The following is a 22574-nucleotide window of genomic DNA, read 5'->3' on the forward strand; positions in this document are numbered from 1 at the left end:
TAGCTAAAATGAGAATTAAAGGCACAGTCACATCTGTGAATGTGAATAAACAATTTCTGAATTTTGAATCAGTTATGAAACAGTCTGTCCTACATAAATTAACATCTATTTTTAAAGGGGACATATTTAAATCAAGATATATTTTTTTTGTTTTGTACACATACTATTATTGTAAGTATACCAATTATTGAAACTAAACTGCAAAATGACATTCCGAAATCTTCATGATTATGACATCATGACATATGGCTGACCATGTTTAAATATACACATCTTTTTAGTATCTTTTCAGCAGCTTGACCCGCTTTGATGAACGTAATCATTTACATATAAAAGTTTTAAAGGCACAGTACCAAAAATCATCTACAGTATTTAATTCTCAGGGTCTGTCACAGTGTAGCAAATGTGTTCCAAATCAGTCACTTTTCAATTTAAATAAGGTGCTTCCTTACAAGGTAGTTGCCTATAGACAACAAGGCAGCTAAGTATGTTTTGAAACATCCAAGAAACCTTGATTGGCATTATTACTGGATTTACAAGTGAAATGCTAAAAAACTGTACGAAATAGCCTCTTAAAAAAATAACACACTTATTTTCGCTGATTAGAGTTGAGATTCAAAGAACACCTGAGAATTGAGCTAAGAATTGTGAAGGAGTCTTACATGACCGTGTTGATGCCAGAAAGCTGCTGGAACATCTGGAGTCCACAACCCACAATGAGAGCACGGCGAGCTGGAGGGTAGGTCAACATGCGCCAGATCACTGGGCCCTCTGGAAGCACAAATATAAATACATATTTACGTCAACATGTAGACCTGCATCAACAACAAGAATGACTCACATGTCCTATTACCTCTATCCCTGTTAACGCCTCATTTACACTGACAGCGATTAAATTGATTAAATGAGATTTGAGAGCTATGGCAGATTCATAGCTGTAGATTTGGGAATGGATGGTATTCAATTTATGGATTAAATTAAAGCTCTGTTTTATGCTTCAAAATGATCGAAAATATGAGTTTCACCAGGAAGAAGCAAAACTGAGAAATAGTAGTTTGACACTCTTTACATTTACTAACACTGATGTGTCTCTTTGGCTGTAAACTGCGCTCAAACACGTATATTTTATATTACATTTAGAAAACCTATGGAATATTTTAAGGTTTATTATTAAATTCATGAAATTCAAGTGTATTGTTTGGACATTTTCATTCAAAGGACAAAATCTAGTCAACAAAAACGTTTTGAACAAGTCTTCAAAAGACTTGGAATATAGTCATATGGACAAATTTTATGGTACATTTATGATACTTAAAACATTTTTGTGTGACCTTTTGACATTTCTCTCTTCACACTATGGCTAAGAAAAGCATAACTTAAAACACAATAATTGTCTCTCAAACTTTTGAAGTTAAAATAGCTGCCTATACTTTCAGTAAGCTCATATCAAAGGAGGCTAATCCATGGCATTAAAATAAAGCACATACATTTGTTAGTACGTCATTATTTTTTTCATTCCAAGACAATGACATTTATTAAATTGATTTCAAACATTTAGTAAGAGTAGCAAAGTGCTTATAACAGAAAATATCATGAGTACTGAGAGAAAAAAAAATGGCATAGGGTTTTCAGAATTTTCATTTTTGGGTGTATTATTCCTATACATTTTCACACATAAACCACTATTGGGAGTGAAATTGTCCTGTGTTAGTCTGATATTGTCAGAGGAAGCTTGCAGGTTCTCATGCCGAGTGAAGACTGGATATTCTCCAGAGACAACAACTAGAGACGCTTATTTGATTACCGCCCCAAACTCAAATTCATGAACCACTCGGAATAGGACTGTACAGAGGAACAGTGCATTTAATGAGATGCTAACTTCATCCATTTAGACATGCAATCCTTACTTCCAAACAAAACTGGCAAAACATCTGTGTACCCTTTTAATCTAATTGCAGTGGGCTGCAAGGAAACCTGGTAACTAAGGAAGCACCAAAAGTCATCATGGAAGTTATACAGGCACTGGTTATCATGGCAGCAAAGGCACATCAACGAGATAAAAGTTGTTGAACGTTAGCCGATTCACAACTCCTTCTTCCCACGACTCGTTTTAAATTGTATACTGTGCAGTAACCAGTAAGCAGTATGCCAGTATTCCAATCCGATATAGCTTATTTGAAGAAGGGTTGCAAATGAGCACTTGAATTTTTCTCTGTATATATTTTACACCCTTAAATTTGCTGTCACCCTGACAAAGATCCCCTCTTCATCTCCATGGAAACCACTCGGCCAGTTAGCTTTTCTCTTTGCTAATATCAAAGGGTGAGACATTAACTGAAGCAGTGAAATGTTAGCAGTATAGTGGCTGGTGAAGGGGCTACTGTAGGTTGTGTGTGGCTTGTGTTCTTGAACCATTTTTTCTTTTTAAACAAGAGGGTAATTCTTTTCATTTTGAGCCTCACCATCATGGAATCCCCAATTATGTTCAACTGCAATGGCACTAGCCTAGAAAAACACCTTTTTTCTTAAATGCCTCTGAAAGCAAAAGAGTGTGCGCTCTTGACTAGTGTGGCAAGAGCTTCTTTAAGTGGAAGTCATTTTATACACATCAATATCTGTTACATGATCTCTTCACTGTGAAGAGAAACTCAGCAAACACAAAATGGTTTTATAGCATTTCATAACACTGAGTTAGGGCACTATTTGAGGGGGACAGCCATTTGTAGTGGTGTCCGAAGCCACAGTGGACGTTTTCGAGTGCACATACAACTGATGTACACTCAACGGCTAGAGATTACCCATAATACGCTGTGAGGGATGTGCCGAATGAATTCCCGCGTCTCACCAGAAGATGGCGCCCGCAGCTGACTCATTAATCCATCCTGTTTCGAAACCGCTGGTGCATTGTGGCTACAGTGTAATATCATACAAGTATAAATTCATTTTTAATTGATTATTAAATTGTTTAATTAAGGGATGTACATAGTTTCCACAGCAGAGTTCAAGAAAAATGTTTTCATTATTAAACAGCAAGCACAAACTATGCAAAAGTGGCAGCCCTTCCGGCGCACTCCGGCGCAGTGTACGAATTCGCTCGATTGTATTCTTTCACTTCTTCAAGTGGACTATATTAGTGGACTAATGTAGGGAATAGTGAATGAGGGTATAGGGGGAGATTTCGAAAACAGCTTCGGTTATTAAGTATGTTTTGATTGGTTGTCATGGTTACTCATTGTTTCATTGATTTCACACACCTGGATCCTTGTTTTGTTCATTAAGTTCACTCTGTATATATTGCCCTCAGTTTGCTCATTGTTTGGTGTTGACTGTGTTCTAGCACACTCCTTTGTTTACTCTTGTTTGTGGATCTCTCTCTCTCTCTCTCTCTCTCTCTCTCTTTTTTTTGGCTGCTGCATTCAGATCTACTTTCGCCTTGTCTTCTTCCTCAGCCCGAACGTTACAGTTACCAAGATATCACAAGCAAAAAAAAATAATCAGTACAAAACTGCAACATTACATTTTCGAGGTTTATGGAAACATTGGCAGGGGCAGTTCTAACAACATCATAATAAAGTTTATGGACTTTTTTTTATTATCTATTTATTTATTTTGTTTATGGACAAAGTTTATGGATTTATAGCAATACATTTGTTATGTAAAAAAACATCTGACATCCAAGGATGTAGGATAAAAAATGTTTTACTCTGTAATTGTTTTGTACCATTCAATGCCATGATCACCAGCACTAGAAAGTAACCAGCTGACCAAGCGATCCACGAAGAAGCCCATAATCAATAAGGTTGCCTGAGAACAAGTGACCTCCATTGATAACAAAAATGTCAGTGTCAGTGATATCTGAATCAATTCAAAGACAGCAGGCTGATGTGTCATACCACAAAAAGGCAGTCAACTACATTCATCAGTCGCTAATTAAGCATGTGCTCATTCTTATTGCGCTACAAGCCTCTGTCAGCGCGACTGACCACTAGTGTGTTATTATGAGGCAGTTCAATGGAGGACAGGCGAAGAACGTTGGCTCTTTTCTTTCAAACACACCATGGCAACAAAGAAACAATAAGATGAATGTGTCATTAGACAGTCTGATTTCTCTTTTATGCACTTCTGACCGAGCCACAGGTAGAATGGTTGCCAGGCATCCCTGTTTTTAGTCACCACGTCAGCCTCGCTATCTCTGGACTTGGTTTAAGCTTGAGCCACCCTGCTACACAGATGCACCTTGGCAGCTGGGTAGTTATCCAAGAGAGCCCTGAATGACTGGTTGCTAGGTTTCCAGACATGCCCAGGAGACGGGAGTGTGGTCTCGCTTTCTCACGCTTTTTCTTGCATTTTCTCTCTCTAGTACTATCACCTAGAAGTTTTGTTCATTCTGCTAGGCTCTGAAAAAAAGCTACAAAGAAAGTCTTGATTGTCACCAGTGCTAAATTACTTACAAATTGTAGTTAGCTACTGATTCCAAATAACATGACGAAAAAAAAGTAGTTAGTAATGTAATCCATTACAATACACATTTAAGGTAATATAATCATACTACTTTTTGATTACCTTTAAGATTACTTTTGACCTAACTCCTTTATCAAATTGATTTAAATAATCTATAATTGAAATAAATAATCCTATAACATAGTGATATAAAAATACAAAGAGAGAGAACATACATTCCATTCTTTATCATCAACAATAAGTGCATTAAATATTACAATACATCAGGGTTTCCCAGGCTGAGGTTCTTGATGGAACTGCATGGGGTTTAATGGAAGGCTATTAAGTAATTAAATCTTAAATTTTTTTAAATTAAAATGAATAATTAAAAAAAATAATTTTATTATTTATTATTAGTATAGACTTATTAAATTAAAATCTCAGTGAGTACTTCAAATAAATATATTAGGCCTAGGTTCAGCTGACAAAAAAGTTGGGGAATCCCTGCATTGTATGTAATGGTAACAAACTTATTCAAGGTTGCTACTGTAAGTGTGTGATCACATTTTGAACAATGAGATGCCATAGATGTAAGGCCTGTTCACACCAACACAAATGTCCAATTTTTAAATGTGATTTGCCTGTTGAGAAAAAAAAAAAGAAAAATAAATTTTGCAAATTCTCTCTTGGACAGTTTAGGTTTCAGATTCTTCTTCGGCTATTCACTGTCACTTAGCAAAAAAGTCTGTCACATTGATGGCATGCGAATGTTCATAAGGGTCTTAATAGGCACATTAACAGCCATGCAATGTTTTTTGCACAGAAAATTTTAAATGTTAATCGTACATAATTTTCACAATTTTGAAACATTGAATGAAACATTTGTCATGGTGTGAAAAGGCCTATAGTGCTATAAGAATAGCTTACTAACAAACTATTCTATTATTTTGTGGTAAATAGTATTAGGAATTGCACTAGGTAATTAGTTCAGCCACTAGTTGACACTATGACAACAATGTAGCGTTCAACTGCTTCAACCCTCACCCCCATTTCCATAGTAAAAGCAGCAAAAGCCCAAAAATACAATTAAAAATAAATGTGTATATGAGGCAGTATGCAGTACATACTGTGCAGTATACATTAAGCAGAATATAGCATAAACATGGACTTTTTAATCGTCAATTTTATGTCAGTGCTTTGACTTCATTTCCACTGACTGAAATATGTTCTCTAAACAGTTTATTACACATATTGACAAAATGTCAACATTTCCCACCACGACATAAATGTTCTGTATACTGACAGGTTTATCACAGGTTTTGTCATATAAGGGTTCACTTTTGTAGTCTTTTGAAAGGAGAGATCCATATGTTCCCAGATGGGCAGTGACATTTTGCCAGCACAAAGCTCATAGGCATCAGAGATGCAATGAACAAAAGCATATTGTTTGGTGACGGCACCCTATGGCCACTGGGAGAGAAAAGCTTCACAGAGTCATGGCAGAAAGAGGAAGAGTAGAAAAAACGAGGACATGACTAATTTATAGTGTCCAGTACTATAACCATGCACAAACCACTTTAAATAAAAACTGAAACCAGTCCAGGAGTAAACCTCTTTAAATTTAGTCTTTAGATTTAGTGATTTGTGAATGAAGTTCTTTTGAACTAGCTATTTTTAATGATTCTGTCGAACCAGTTCACAAAGTGTGAATTTGAGTGTGTGAATTTTTTCGGTGTCAGAGTACTAAAATATCTCAACTATAAATAAGCCATTCGTAGGTGGATTTCTCTTAAAAATGTAAATGCTGCATGCAGGTATGCTGTGATTTCAAAACATTGCTTTGTTAGTTTAAGCTACTAGCCTGATGAGCTATGCCGCTAACAAATAAAGTGAGTTTGGGGCTTGACTGACCAATGGCAGACAGGGGGCATGAACTTGAATGCACCATTAGCACATTGCTATGCAGTTGCTAGAGTGTTCTAGGGTATTGCACACAAAATTCACCAAAATACAGCAAGGTTTACTTCAACAAAAAGCTGAATAAAAAAAATGTGTATCAGGTTTTTGCTTTATGTTATTTATTTAATTTATGTGCTGTAAACTGAATTGTTATATTCTAATGTAATTATACAATGTTATCCATTCTTCGACATGCAACTTGTCTAGTGTTATTGTTGAAATAACAACAAATTCATACTTCATTTGATCCATTTTTTTAACCTCAACAAGTAACAAAATTCATGCTGGAAGAGTTACACAAAAAGATACTTATGGTTAGGCTTTGTAAGTATCAGCATTAGTAATAGTGTTCCTTGGTATAGCAAACACTACTTTCACTACAAAAATGAAATGCAAAATTCTGTGAGAAAACGTTTGAGTGATGAATGAATTAGACTTTCTAGTGCTATTTACATGAGACTACATATACCCTCAATCAAACTGTCGAACATTTATCATTTTCTGTGTCGAGTCTTCATATTTTTTCATATTCTAAAAAATTACAGGAATTACCTATTCATCTATATCTCTCAAGAACCTCAAAAGTGGGTACAATCCATGCTACCCTGAGAATACTTTTCTTTCTAATTATGTACAAGCAAGGCTCTTTATTTGTAAAAGTCGGAAGTGGTTTGCTGACAACTGCAGCAGCCTGGAATATGATTGAGCTTTTGCTGTACTCCGACTTTCAATTAATATTAATAAGCAGAGAAAAATCCTACAGGAGAATAGAGGTTTTTTCCTCTCTCTCTCTCTCTCTTGTTCTTTTACACCTTTTCCATCTCCTTTTTAATTACAGATATGCTGTGAAGTTAGAGACATGACAACCCAATGGTAAAAACAGTTGACATTGTCAGAGCAGAATGACCGCATAAGGCATAATCTCTAAAGTTTAATTACAGTATACATATTTAGGCGATTCTTCAATTAGGGGCACTTTTAACCAATTGAAATCTCAAATGAAATTTCTGCTTCAGAAAACTCTTTCATCCATGTTAAAACATTTATCACATTTCAATTTCAATTTATTTATAAAGCACAATTAAACACAACTACCGTTGACCAATGTGCTGTACAAAGTACATGCCCTTAAATGGTCTTGATCAAACGTAAAGTGGATTTTGATACAATGTGTGATGGTGGGGATTTTTATATTGTGAGTGATAGTAATCATGAGGATCTATTCGCGAGCAGTTATTCTTTTTTCAATAAAAAGGAACTTAAATTACACTTCAGGTCATCTGGAAACAAGAACACGAGAAACAGAACACCTATACAATGATGAGCTCAGACCAAGACTAACGTCTTGGGTTATGACTGTTTCCCCTGTTCTCTGAGAAGGGAACGAGATGCTGCGTCGATGGTGATGCTTTTGGGAACGCCTTCAACGTGACTGCTCTGAAACCTGTGTACAACTTCAAATTCTGTCCAATTCTGATTAGTGCAATGTCATCCCGTGACGGGTACCAGCAGAACGCGGAAGCTATAAAGGGAGCCAGCAACACAGTAAAGGTAGCTTCTGACAGGATGAAGCAAGCCACTCCCAGGCATGCAGGAAGCATGGCAAAGGGATGCAGCGTCTCATTCCATTCTCAGGGAACAGGGGCTACAGTTGTAACCCAAAACGTTCCCTTGTGAGGGAACTCACGCTGAGTCGATGATGACGCTTTGGGGAAAGAGATGCCCACTATGCCATACTGACAAATGCCTGTCTTATTGTGAAGCTTTTCAGGCATAACTCAGGACATAAGCACCATAAGCACCAGCAAACCCCAGAGTGACCGGGAGTTTCAAACTGAGGAACCTTAAGAAAGTGCCATACCCCTTGTGGAATAAACTCTAGCTTGAAGAGGTGAAGGCAGACCACGCACCTCTTAAGTCATAGAAATAGTTTCCACAATCCACCTGCTTATAGATTGTTTGGTAGCCAGGCAGCCCTAATAAGGGGGCCCGAAGCATACCAGCAACTGGTCAGTTCATCTTATTTGAGAAGTTCACTGAACGTAGACCTCAAGCGCCCTAACTTGGCAGAGCGGGTGAAGCTTCTCTTGTTCCACCACATGAGGAGAAGGATGAAAAGACTGATGGCCAGGCCACATCAGTGGGCATTTGGGTGAATAACCCGGCCTAGGGTAAGGACCTTACCTGGAGCGAACTCCAGACATGAGGAGGCCACAGAGAGAGCCTGCAAATCACCTACTCTCTCAAGAGAGGTGACTGCCAGTAAGAGCGTAATCTCGAGAGTAATGCATTTAAAAAATGCAGTGTCCAAAGGCTCGAAGGGTGCCAGGGATAACCCTTCCAATGTTATGAATAGGTCCCAGGCTGGGACTCTAACCTAAGCCTTAGGACTCATCCTCAGCATACCATGAAGGAAACGCACCACCAAGTGGTGTTGCCCCAAAGGTCCACTAGCTAATGGCACGTGAAAAACAGCTGCCACATACACCTTAAATGTGGATGGGGAAAGACCAGCAGTAAAAAACAGTCTTGAAGGAACTCCAGCACAGAAGCCAATGGGCAGTTAACTGGGTCCAGCAGGTGCTCTCTGCAACATGAAGTGAATACTCTTCACTTAATGTATAAAGTATCCTCGTGGAAGGAGCTCTAGAATTGAGAATGGTCTCAACAACCTCATTTGAGAGACCCTCATTCAGGAACTGATCCCCTAAACAAGGGCCCTGACTAGAACTCCCGGGAGCAGAGTGATCGGGGGGAACACACACAGAAGAAGCCTCGGCCACGTCGGTACCATGGCATCCAGTCCCAAAGGAGCTTGATGAGAGAGGGAAAGCCACAGTGGGCAGTGAGACGTCTCTTGTGACAAAAACAGGCTCCCTATTCACTCCACCGAGTTGGGTGGAGTCTTCATTCCCCAGGAGTCAGTCCCTGCCTTGACAGGATGGCTGTTCCCACAGTCAGGGATAAAGAAGTGGGGATAAAGTTGTAGTACTCAAGACTCGGACTCGGTCTTGAACTCAGTCTCGAGACCATATTGTAATGGTATTGGTCTTGTCATGGATTCGTGTGCATTTTGACTCAGAACTGACTCATACTTGAACATATTAGGAATCGGACTCATTCCCGAGTCCACTCGAGTCCCATTCAAAATATTTCCTAATTACTGTATGTTATTATTTCTGTAAATTGATGTTTGGTTGACACGTCCAATAATTGGTGATTTTCTTGTGCGCAACTGCGCATGACTTGAGACTAACGTTAGTGCAAAGGCATCAGGACTCAGGTAGTAGCGGGAAGTTCAGATCATTTTACTGACTCAGATCTTTGAATCTCGTTCAGCAAAATGAACAAATCTTTTTTCAAGTCATTTTGTTCATTTCAGCAGAATATATTTGAAATGTTACATTTTAAATTCCCCAACACATACTATTTGCGCAAACGTTTATCACATTTGTAATAATAAAAAAAAAACTATAGGCTAATACAGCCACAAAGGCCAAATTATGAGTAAAAAAATGATTGATTGATTGATTGATTAATTGCTTAGCAGGGTTTGAGGCTATGCAGTCTGTTAGTTTACTTCACCTCCAGATCAGAGTCGTTCTTTCTTTTGTCACCTCACATTTATCACGTCTGTACCCCAGAAAGATAAGATACCTCTCGTGTCTAGAACTCCAAACTTTCTGGTCTCGGTCTCGACTCGGACTCAGCCCTCTCAGGTCTTGGTCTTGACTCGTACTCAACATACTCTGAACTCGGTCTTGACTGGGACTCGAATGAGCTGGTCTCGACTACAACACTGTCTGTTTGTATAAGATCATAATAGCTTCTGAGGTCTGGGAGAAAATTCCCTAGGGCTAGCATAACCACTAAAATCTCTAGGAAAATTAATATGCTGGAAGAGATGATGCTTTATCCACAGACCCTGAACTGAGCAGCCTTCCATGACTGCGCCCCACCCTGTGTGGGACTCATCTGTTGACACGAACTTTCGATGTCAAGATGCTTCCAACACCAGGCCTTGGGAAAGGAAGCAAGGCCTTTTCCCACTTGACCAAGGAACGAAGGCACTTGCACGTAACCTTGATCGTGTGAAATGGGTTGCCCCTCGGGGAAAACCTCCTTGGTTTTGAGCCATCACTGCAGGGGTCTCAGTGATGAGCTGGCCTAGTTTGATTCCGGTCCCTGTTCGGAAGGATGGAGATATGAAAATAAGTGTCCTTTAGATTGATCGTGACAAATTAGTCCTCAGACTTGATTTGACTCACCATAAGAGGTATCATCAGCATCTTGAATTTCCTCAGAGAGTGGTTGAGCTGACGAAGATCTGAAATGTGACGTAAACCTCCATCCTTTTTCTGAACTATAAAACACCGGCTGTAGAACCCAGTGTTTCTCTCTGGGGGAGGAATAATTTCTATGGCCAAAAAGACCTGGCGATGCTCAGGGCCACCACTATAGTCAAAAAGCTGTTGAACCTTGGTGAACGAGACCCAAACTGGAGTCTGTACCCCTTGCGGATTGTGCACCCATTGTGATATACTGGGTAGCGTTTCCCAGGCACGCAGGTAATTTACTAGAGGAACCAACCTCTTAAGGCTGACCTCTGATATATTCGACAGAGCAGACTTGGTGCCCTGAAGTAAATTCATGGCCGGGTTCCGAATCAATGTTTCTAAAGGAAACATTTCGCTCCAAGTCAATTATGTCCAATTATGACTTGGACATAATTGGCTGGGGCTGCCCCCTGGCAGCAGCCCTTCGGGACCTGTGGTGATAAGGAATGAACCTCTGCCAGGGGTTCTCTCCGTGGCCACCATTGCTGCCATGGAGTGGCAGATGGCATGAGCCGTCTCCTTTGTGGCATAGAGAGATAGATTAGTGGCCCTACGCAGTTCTTTAAAGGAATTGGGCCCCACACCATGGCCCTCATCCAGGTCCCTTAGCAGGCCTGGCCTGCCGCCCTATACGCCTTGCCCACCAGCAAAAATGTTATACGGCAAGGCTTGGTGGACATGTCTGGGTTTTCAGGGACAACGCAGTGTCAGGGGAGAGATATGCAGCTAATGTCTCTTCAACCCTAGGCATAGTCCCATAACCATTCTCCTTGAGCCCCATGATCAATGAATAAATCTAAATTGTGGGAAGACATGAGGAGAACGCTTCTCCCAGGATCTTGACACCTCAGTGTGGGTATCTGGAAAGAATGGCAAACCCCAATGTGGAGGCTGTAATATTGAACACAGGAAGCACTCATCTACCTTTTATCGAATGCTTCCTGCCTCTTGGCTGGCCAGTTAATATTAATTCTTGCCATAACACAAGTTAAAACCTCCACAGGCTCCTCATACTTTGGGGAAAGGGATGGCGATTCACCCAAGTCACCCGCATTGATGCTTAGGATGTCCACCTCCTCAGAGCTGGACCGTCCCAGGAACATGCACCTACCTGGGGCAGAAGAAGCCGCAGCTTGGGCTTCCAGATCCTGAAAACGAAAGCTGGAGCTAGTGGTTGAGAGCTGAGAAAGGGCTAAAGGTGTCTCAAACTCTCCCCTTGCTCCATTTGCTATCCCCACGAGTGAAGCTGCTGGGCTGCCTCAGCAGCCGTGGGACCCAAACCTCGGGGAGCGCGAGCCTGGCCGCCTTCATCAAAACACGTCCAGGCAGGAGCAGAGCGTCCTCAAGGGAAACTGTACACAGTGTACACAGCCAACCCCCATCCAACCCCCTCGAGAGCTGAACGTGCATGCTCCACTCCAAAGTCTCTTTTGTCCACTTTTAACCACTTCTGTCTTGATTTCTTTGAGGGGAGGTTCTATGGGCAGGTAAATGTATGTTGTTTTTTTTTCAGATCTTTCTAATGGATGAAATAAGCCCACGCAGTTTACTATGAATCCGACCGGAGACGACAAAAAAACAAAAAACAAAACAAAAAAAATACAGAGAGCAGCTTTCGTTTCTGCTCATTGTGCTTGGTACGTTTTTCATCTTCAAACCAAACTTGGGCCCTCAGCCATCAAAGTTTAAATATAGTATTAATGTTTATGTAAATGTGATTAATTTAGTATAAATGGGAAATACTGTGCACATAACAATCATAACAATGTATATTTGTGTAGTAGTTTCATATTTAAAGTATCATTTCATTGTAAAAAAAAAATTCAATATTCACTAAAAAACATTTCAAAAATTGCATTGTAATTGCAGTGTAAATGCCACCTCTGAGCTGCATTAAACAGTCTGTGTAAATATAACTAAATGCCAATTCAGAAATGCCAATTTCATTGTAGCCATGTGGCTGTTAAATCATAATAATAATAATAATAATAATAATAATAATAAAAAGTTATAGACAGTGAAGCCCAACAGATTAGGTGTAATCAATTAATAAATTGAAAAAAAATAATATAAAATATATTACTTTCTAAACCTACTTTTTATAATGTCTATCCAATGCTTTTCTCATCTAACATTGATATGCAGTTATATACATACACATACACATAGAATTTGAGCTTAAAAAGCACTTAACAGACAGTTTTAGTGCACCTCAACAAATGTTACTGAATACAAATGTTATTCCTTTTATGGAATGATTTATGAAGACACACACCTACATAAACAAAATCAAGTACACAAGCCATAATATATAATATATAATGCTAATATATAATGGTATGATGCTATTTCATGCATTCTGACTTATTTACACTGTTAAAGAGTTGGATTATCATGCTAAACATGGCCAAAGTTTCAAAACACGAGTTGGACGTATGACTGTGCCAAAAATACTCTTCCAAATCCTCACGAACTTCTGGGGTTTTTTTTCCAAGTATGGGCCTGAGTGACGTAAACAGGGGCGGAATTCCTTGTACGGGCACTTCTCCCGGAAGGGCACGTGCGCACACGTCGACCAGAGAGAGAGCAAGAGCACGCCCTTCAACGCGCGTTCGGCTTTACGGAAGTCGTCGGCAGGGCTGCACAGGTCACAGGACTTCACAAAATCAACAATGTCACCAAAGAAGTGTGTTTTTGGTTGTGAGGGAAAGATAACCTTGCTTCCCAAAGAACACAGCGTTAAGTGGAGCTGAGAGTTTTGTTCTCACGCATTACATTGATGTACTCTCGATATTTGTCATTAAAATAACCATAGAAATTGATAGTTGCAATCGCGTTTTTATTGGTTAAAATGAATGGAGAATATCTTGTGTTTTTCCGTGGCTGTTCAAGCCCTCGGGATCGGCGCTTATGGTTTCATAAACAAAGCCCAGTTCTACGCTGGATTTACAGATCATTTGAAACTGAAAGATGGAGCAGTCACGGTAATGATCCCGGTCATGAGTAGGGATCATTACCTGCGATATGAAGGATGCTATACTACTCTATAGGTACTTAAGATTAACATGAGATTGGCAGAAACTGTGTGTGATACCCCCCTTTAAAGCACATTTAATCTCCTCAAAGTCAAACAATTTAATCTCCTCAAAGAGCAAGAGAAGAACAAAATGCCAAATTTTTGAGTGGTTTGGTATTGAGTGTAAAGCAACAGGTTAACAGCACATTGCAGCCTGATAATATCCCACAGTATGATGAAAAATTATGTTTTTACAGATGACAGGAGAACATAAGGGACAAATACACTTTACACAGCTGTCTGTCTCGACTGGCTTAAACCCTCTCCCATTTACCCTCTCGAGACAGATAACAGGGCTGCTGAATATCACCTGATCTCAGTGCTGTTGTCATTGGAAACACGATTTACACAAAAGCTCATCATAAATGAAGGGCTTTCATTTTAGAGCATCACACCAGCTGCTTATTTAACAGATTAAGATCACCCAGAAAAAAACATTTAAAAATGTCAAAACTGACCTTTCAACAATTAAGTCATAATTATGATTACTGTACTACTAACCATCCTACTTCACATAGTTTTAAGACACCATCAAATCAAACCACTAGTCCAAATCCACAGAGCTTTCTAATAACATCATCAACAATTATGTTCAAAACTGTATGAAAATGCATGAAAAGCCTCTCTTCTATTGAACGTGCTTGAAAAAGCTCAAATTATTCAAGATTTCTGGGACAGTGTTCTAACCGACTGTTCTATTCTGCTTCCCACAATCCTCATAAATGTCACCAAAATGGCAGAATTTGCAATGAGAAACTCATCTCATATTGTAAGACATCATAATTGTGACAGTTTTCGCCTGCTATAGGCTAGTGTGTATGTATGTGTGTCTGGTTAGATGTGGCAGATAAGAAATTTCAGGACAGTTTGTCATACCTGTAGTCCCTGCTCCTGCTCATTTGGGAAACATCTACACAAAGGTTGCAAAACAAGCATATAAGAAGAAAATAGTCTGCAGCCAAAAGATTAGCTGTATATTTTAACTGGGAGCATTATATTATAAAAGCTACAGACAGTACGTTGAATGAACATAACATGGCAAACATCACAGAACTCCTGAATGGATCATTATGTTCTAATGCCCTCTGGTCTTGTTAATATACCGCATTAAACCTGAGATCCAATCTTCTCACATTATGCTTTATCAAAGGATAATATAGATCATTTTCAATGTCTCTCTCTATGATACAATCACTATGATTGTATCAGAACAAATACACATACAGTATATACACTATATACAAAATAAATAAAAATGTGTCCGGAAGGCTTTTTGCATACTTAAAAAGAGCTATTTTTGACCATAGGCCATCTAGGCAATTACATGAACGTAAACACTTCTAGTTGCACAAGCTTGATTTCTTGCATCGAGTTATGAAATGTGACAATACGGAACATACTATTTATAATGCAATGGAAGTACATGTTGCATTCTCAGTATTGCCACAAAGGGCGGTATAGTGGACATTAGTGTAAATTTTCTTCTTCTATAGTTAAGGGGCATTTACAAGATCTGGGCTACGTCTGAAAACTGGAAAATGCTGCCTTCAGAGGACACATTTCAAGGTGTGAAGGCATCAAGGCACGTCTGAATCCAGTGTTAGCTTCACTTCCTGTCTCCTGAGATCCCTTCATCTGATCATTTTTGAAGGCAGCATAGATGTATCCTTCCCTGCCTTTGATATCCCACAATCCTATGCTTTACATTCTGTGATAGTTGAGCTAGAAAAATAAAGATGGCGTCCGAAAATTGCTGGTCAGTTTGTGTGTAAATGTACGTTTCTGACCAACATTTTCCACTTTTGATGTAATTTCTAGCAAGAAATTACTACTGTAGTAATTAAATATTTGTTTAGTTCTCACCAAAGCTCGTGCTATTTTGCGGTAGATCATTAATCTGTTATGCTGCCTCAGAAGCCTGTCCGAAATTCATGAGGTGCCTTCATGCACAAACGTTGCCTTATAAGTCATTGCCTGACAGGGCAGCGAGGCAACAAGTCAGCTGCCTAGGTTTTCAGATGCAGCCATCGTTTTCAAAAAGCGAATTTGGAAAAACGGTGATGTCATGCACATGCATATTATACATCGCTAAACTACTGGCCTGGCATGAATAATACAGTAATTTTTTGTCATTTTTGTGGATCTGTGTGAACGGGGATCTGTCACAAAAAATGCAAAGGAAAACTTTTCAGTTTTTAGTACATCGTTGTCGTGTAAACGTACCCTCAGTTTTCTCATTCAGGTCAACTACTGTAATGAAGAAGGAACTTTTTGAAGAGAATCCTATATTTTTTAATGATTCTTCTTCTTCTTCTTATTATTATTTCTTCTTATTATTATGTAAATTAAGTGTACTTGTTTACCAAAGAGACAACAGTGTCTGAAAAGAGCATGTTTGAGATTAAATATAATACATGCAATATGTGGGGGAATTTAGTAAAATTATGCAAAAAGTGTGAAAATATTATTGAATTCTGTATATTTAAAATACTATATGTGAAATTAGACTTAGTCAAACTTAGCCCACAATGCACTGGAAATTTTCATTACTTTCAGGACAAAAGACAGAATTCTACTGTAATGTTCCCCCCCCCCCCCCCCCCCCCCAACTCTGACTACTGAATAAGACTTGCAAATCTTGCCACTTAGGGGATAATGAAGTCTGGAGATGAAAGCAGACGCTTAGATGCAAGGTGTTAAAAAGGTGTAACACCGTGCATAAAAACACAGTACACAGTACAAGATGTGTTTTTTCTTGATGTGTACAACTCTACATCTACACACATAAATAAACATTCTCATTAATTCATTGATTCAAATTTAATATGTGCTGAACATTAAAATATATTTCCATGTGTATATATAACCAAATTTCCTAGAGGCATGAGCTCCATAAGAGTTTTATGAAATCTTTGAATTATTCATTCAGTGTGTTGTTAATACTGCCTATATTTCTTACTCATTGGAGAAGCATGCCTCTACCTACATTTTTACAAAACTCCAAAAGCGTACCTATTCATACAATTCACTGCAGGTTCCAGTTGAAATGGACACTAATGGCAGTAAAACACCAACAAATTGTATTCCTTTTCACACGAATTATGATACGGGGCAGATTATCGATTAATAAAAAAAATATTTTTCTGTTGTTCCTTTCAAAATACTATGTTATGACCTTAAAACACTTTTACCATAGTGCATGGTTTGTAAACTAACATATTTAGATTTTTGCATTAAATAACCAGCTTCATAAGTATGGCCTTTCTGCCATAGTAAACTTGATCAGTAGCTCACCTGGTACAGCACTGCACTTGCGCTATGCAGAGCGCTCAAGTCCTGTGAAACGTGTCATGATAAAATAGCTCAAAGACTTGAAGAATCAAGTTAAATGGCATGGTTTCTTCAGCAAATGCATTTTAGCTCATGTTTGTATTTGTTAATACTATCGGTTAGATTTAGGGTAGGGTTTAGTGTAGGTGGTACGTTATTTTCAAATGCAATAGAGCATTAACTTTTAGCAGCAGAGTCTATACATACAACAAATACGTAATAAAATGTTGCCAGAGGTTGAACACACTTTTTACTTTGAAAATGTCACAAAATGTGCAAGAAGCAACTTAATATCATTTTGTAGTAATGTCGTCATAGTCAAATTTATCCAATAAGCCTGAATTGGAACTTTAGCATCATGCTAATATTCAGTAGCCTACAACAGCACAAGTGTGAGTGTAATATTGCTTAATTGTATCCTTACAAATCAATATGGTTTTATTAAAAAGGCTAAGGAAACCTTTTAAAAGGTCTTGAATTTCTCATTCCTCTCACTGATTCGCTTTTATTGCTTACTGTGTGTCTCTGTGTGATATTTCAGTTTAGCTGTCTCCGTCATTGCGATTACAGATGGCAGGTTTAACAGTGTCACCTCATTTAGACGATTTCACATTACATTTCCCTTGATTCTCTCCACATCTACCATTTCCTTTTCTATTAGAACCGAGGTGTTTCACATCAGGAACAATCAAAACAAACAAGACGACAAACAAAATCAGAACAACATGCAATCCGCACAGTAGGACAACGCATCATGATTGCAATGCAAATATAATTATATTCTCTTCAAAATCTCTGTCACCACTGATATTATGTAGTGGATGTGAACTGTTACCGCTGATATCACTGTTACTGTTCACAGGCGTGGATTGAGTGGGGCTGGGCAGGTGTTTTCGATTTATTTTCTGTGGGAGTTGAGTAGCAGGCTTGTGCAGAGGATTGTAGGATTGAAAGCAGAGCAGTGCAAGTGAGTGTCCAAACATTGAGTAATTTTGTTGAGATGAGTAACGTTATGCAGGGTTTTCCTACATTTAAAATTTTAGGCGGCCGCCAAAACGAATTTTTGTCCCGCCAAAGCCTTATTTGATCAGTTCAGTTATTATGAGTGATGCATATAACCTGGGCCGCATTAATGCACGGGCTTACCTGGGCTTAAGCCCAGGGCCCCGGGCTGAGGGGAGGGCCCCAGTGATGCCGGAAAAAATAGAACCGCATTTTATAATGTGTTGACTGTCCCTTTAATATCGCTTTGCTTTGAATACATGTGTAGGTGTTTCAAGTCCTGCACGTGAAGTGCGTCAAGACACGCCACGTCTAGCAGCAAGCAACTCACAGGCATCGCACACTGGACGTGTCGCTTTCCGTTCCAAACAGCAGCCCAAAACCGTTAAATTTAAACCAAACAGGCAAAAGTTCGCTTCAAGAATGAACAAAAAAAGAAATGGCGTTGATGAGTTTGAAGTTCGGTGTTTAAAAAAAAAAAGAACAAATGGAAAGACAAAAGCATGATCTATATTATTATAGGTCTCTATATGAAGCATAGGCTCTAACTTTGTCAAGCCACAAAAACTGCCCGTTCTGTGTGAACTGTCCCATAGAAACAATGTTCGAATTTTAAAGACGTGGTGCGACGCTGTGCTTTCTCGACTTATGCGACCCTTCACTCACTGAAACCTGCAATCATCAGTAACGTTCTGTCTGAAGTCCAATAAAAATACCAGCAATTGCTCACAGTTTCTGAAAACGTTCAGTAGGCATCTTTGCATGGAAAAGCAGCACAGAAACCAAATCTGAAGCGGCATAAAAAATGTGTATTTTATTTTAGACTTTTCCGACATCATAACGGATTTTTTTTTTTTTTTGTCCTGAAAAAGCTTAAGCAAACCTTTGTAAGTTAACCCCCATGATCTGATTACATTTTCAGCATTATTAAAAAAGTGTTCAGAAAGGAACATTTTTGTATATTTTCATATGAAATTATAAAACCGAGTGGAATGTTGTATGAAAGATTTATTGCATTTATTTCTGCAAAACAAAAGGCTGATTTGATAAGAAGATGGAGGATCTGATGTAGGCAGTAGTTCGAAGTACTGTAAGTAGCCTGTGCAAATAGTTCGGACTATGTGCCAATATATAGTTCATGCAGTGATATTTATATTTTATGACAGACCTATAGGTTCGGATATTTTAGCAATGGCATTTATTCATGCAAAATAGAAGGCTGATAACTTGCGCTTTGTGATTAAGAAGATTGAGTGAATGTAGGTAATAGTTCTGGTGGATGAAGGGCCCCCTCAAGAGGTAAAGCCCAGGGGCCCCTTATAGTCTTAATGCGGCCCTGCATATAACTGCTACGCTTGTGATGGGGCTCATGTTAAGAGAACGGAGAGAACGAGCGCAGAGAGCTCCTCCCTCGTGCGCGCGCACTCTCTCTGTCTTCAAACTAAGCACTGTCTTTGCTCTCTCTCTCTCTCTCTCTCTCTCTCGCACATATTAATCTAAATCAACTGGCACGATGCTGAAAGTTAGAAAGACCAAATCCATGTTTCACGTGCCGCATTCTGAGAATTTTTTTTCCCCTGAATTACCGCTGAGTGTGAACATCATATCATCTTCTCTGACAGGCATTCCGCACATGCAGCTGACATAAACCACACTTTCAATAAACGAAAAAAAAAAAAAAAAAAATCATATTCAGTGATGAAGTGTTTTCTTTGTTGACAAATCTTTTGCGATGTCCTAACAGCCGGAATTCGCACACAACGCGTCCACATCCGCTAATGTCCGATTCACGACCTAATGACTCCTTTGAACCGATTCATTTGAATAAATAGTTAAAACAACTGATCTGGCCAACACTGAACTTACGAGATGTCATTATCTGAATCGGTGTCTAACAAATCATTTACTCAGAACAACTCTGAAATGAGAACGTAAGTGTGCTCACCCCATTTAGCAAGAATGGTTAGTAAGATTTAGCCTTAATAATCCACAGTATTTTCAGGTTATTTATATGACAATGTGTAGTAAATTAGGCCTACTTATAAAATCAGTTAGTTTAGACTGGAGTGAGGTGAAACCAGAACAAAACAAGTTGTTGTTAGTCAGGTGCATTCAATTGTATATGGTAGAAAATTAAACTATTAGTTAAAATAAACTTTTTAATGCTACTTTTTAATATTGATTATTATTATTTTTTTAATATATGTACCAAAATAATTATCAGGTCTAGCAAAGAAGCATCTTTTCTTACAAAGCTATAAAATAAAAAAATAAAAAAATAAAAAAATCACAGATTTTTTTTGCAAAGAGGGCAAGAAAGGATTACAGTGAGAATGGCAGGTACTTTATTGTCAGTATTGGGCTCGCAGATCACATGGGTAGGGTACTTTTTACTGTTTGTGTTGATGACCATGTCTGTCAGCCACCACCGAAGACCACTTTTGACCCAGGAAAAACCCTTTTATGTTTTATTTTGTTTTCTGTATTGTCAACCCTGCTGAAAAATCCATCATTGCTGGTCACAAGCATAAGGAATGTTTTGAATGCTGGGTCCAGCATGGGATGCTGGATGCTGGTTTGCTGGTCCTCAGCATGGGAAGCGGGAGTGCTGGTGGATCAGATCAGCTCAGTTTTGCTAGAGAACAGCATGACTATGCTGGTCCACCAGTTACGACGAGCACTATACATCTAGCATAAATCAGCCTGGACCAATATGGAATTCATGCTGGTTTATGCTGGATTTTTCAGCAAGGAAAACACACATAACTGAAACATTATCAGAGAAAATTATTTTGAGGCCAGTATATGGTAATCTCCACTGTCAGCCAAGGATTTATCAGTAAAATTTTTACAGCAGTATTTCACTGGAGCTTATGCCCCAGCAAAAAGATCTAGATTTTGGTAACACTTTATTTTAGGGTGACGTAGTTACACATTACTGCATGTACTTTCTATGGTAATAACAGAAAATTATGCTTAATTACAAGAACCTAACCCTAAACCAAACCATAACCGTAACCATAACATTATAGTAAGTACATGTATTACTCAGTACTTATTTGAGTAAGTACAATGTAACTACATCACCTTAAAATAAAGTGTAACCTAGCTTTTTACTGGCCATGGCTCCAACAGGAAACAGAGTAGTTCTTGCTTTGCAAGCAATAATTAAATTCTCACATACAACTTCCTGTCATTAAAACCTCAAAAGGACAAGTTAACAGGATACTAAACTACAAAACCAAATCACATTAGCTGCTGACAGCTGATCATTAATGTTTGTTTAATCATGTTGTTTGGATAATGTTGTAGATAGCTGCTATATAGATAGCTTATGCAGGGCTAGCTGCTCATTTGATGAACCAAGGAATATATACCAAGATAGTTCACTCATATTACTGTGAATGAGATAAAATGGAATATGGCAGAGTAAATCCCACCTTCTAAATTAAAGAGCCAACCGCTATTAGAAGCTCCGGTTCCCATAGAAACAGTCAGTGTCCTGAGACATGCCCTTGGGACTGCACATACGCATTCCCTTCATACGTGTTCTCAAGCAAGACTAAGCTAGTGTAGCTGATTCACCAGCACTCACTTCCCATGCTAGGGACCCGCAAACCAGCATCCTATGCTGGACCCAGCATGCAAAACATACCTTATGCTGGTGACCAGCAATGCTAGATTTTTTAATAGGGCAAGCAAATACAGTTGCAAGAAAAACTATGTGAACCACTTGCAGAATCTGTGAAAATGTTAATAATTTTAACAAAATAAGGGAGATGATACAAAATGCATGTTATTTTTTATTTAGTACTGTCCTGAGTAAGATATTTTACATAAAAGATGTTTACATATAATCCACAAGACAAAAAAAATAGCTGAATTTATTAAAATAACCCCGTTCATAAATATGTGAACCATTGATTCTTAATACTGTGTGTGGTTACCTGGATGATCTACGACGTTTTTTTGTTTTGTGATGGTTGTTCATGAGTCCCTTGTTTGTCCTGAGCAGTTAAACTGAGCTCTGTTCTTCAGAAAAAATCTCCAGGTCCTGAGGATTCTTCAGTTTTCCAGCATTTTTTGCATATTTGAACCCTTTACAGCAGTGACTGAATGATTTTAAGATCCGTCTTTTCACACTGAGGACAACTGAGGGACTCAAAAACAACTTTTAAAAAAGGTTCAAACATTCACTGATGCTCCAGAAAAAAACATGATGCATTAATAGATGGGGGGTGAAAACATTTGGTATTTGAAGATCAAGGTAAATTGTATTCAATTTGTCTTCCGGGAAACGTGCAAGTATCTTCTGTTGCTTTCGAAGGGCAGTACTAAATGAAAAAAAATTATATTCAAGCGAAATAAGAAAAATTTGGACCTCTTCATCCTGTTCAAAAGTTTTCACCCCCCGACTCTTAATGCATCAT

The 22574-nt window shown here is 38.6% G+C and overlaps 1 protein-coding gene across 1 annotated transcript in view; it reads right to left on the reverse strand.

Annotated features, from left to right (window-relative positions):
* The window catches only part of LOC127511323 (proton myo-inositol cotransporter), a 98385-nt gene that overhangs the window by 57500 nt on the left and 18311 nt on the right, over window positions 1-22574 (reverse strand). Inside the window, exon 4 of the mRNA XM_051892088.1 lies at window positions 663-771. Within this exon, the coding sequence (XP_051748048.1) occupies window positions 663-771 (109 nt within the window). The remainder of the gene's footprint in view (window positions 1-662; window positions 772-22574) is intronic.

The sequence above is a fragment of the Ctenopharyngodon idella genome, chromosome 4 (genome assembly GCF_019924925.1).
Source record: "Ctenopharyngodon idella isolate HZGC_01 chromosome 4, HZGC01, whole genome shotgun sequence".
Classification (NCBI taxonomy): Eukaryota; Metazoa; Chordata; class Actinopteri; order Cypriniformes; family Xenocyprididae; genus Ctenopharyngodon; species Ctenopharyngodon idella.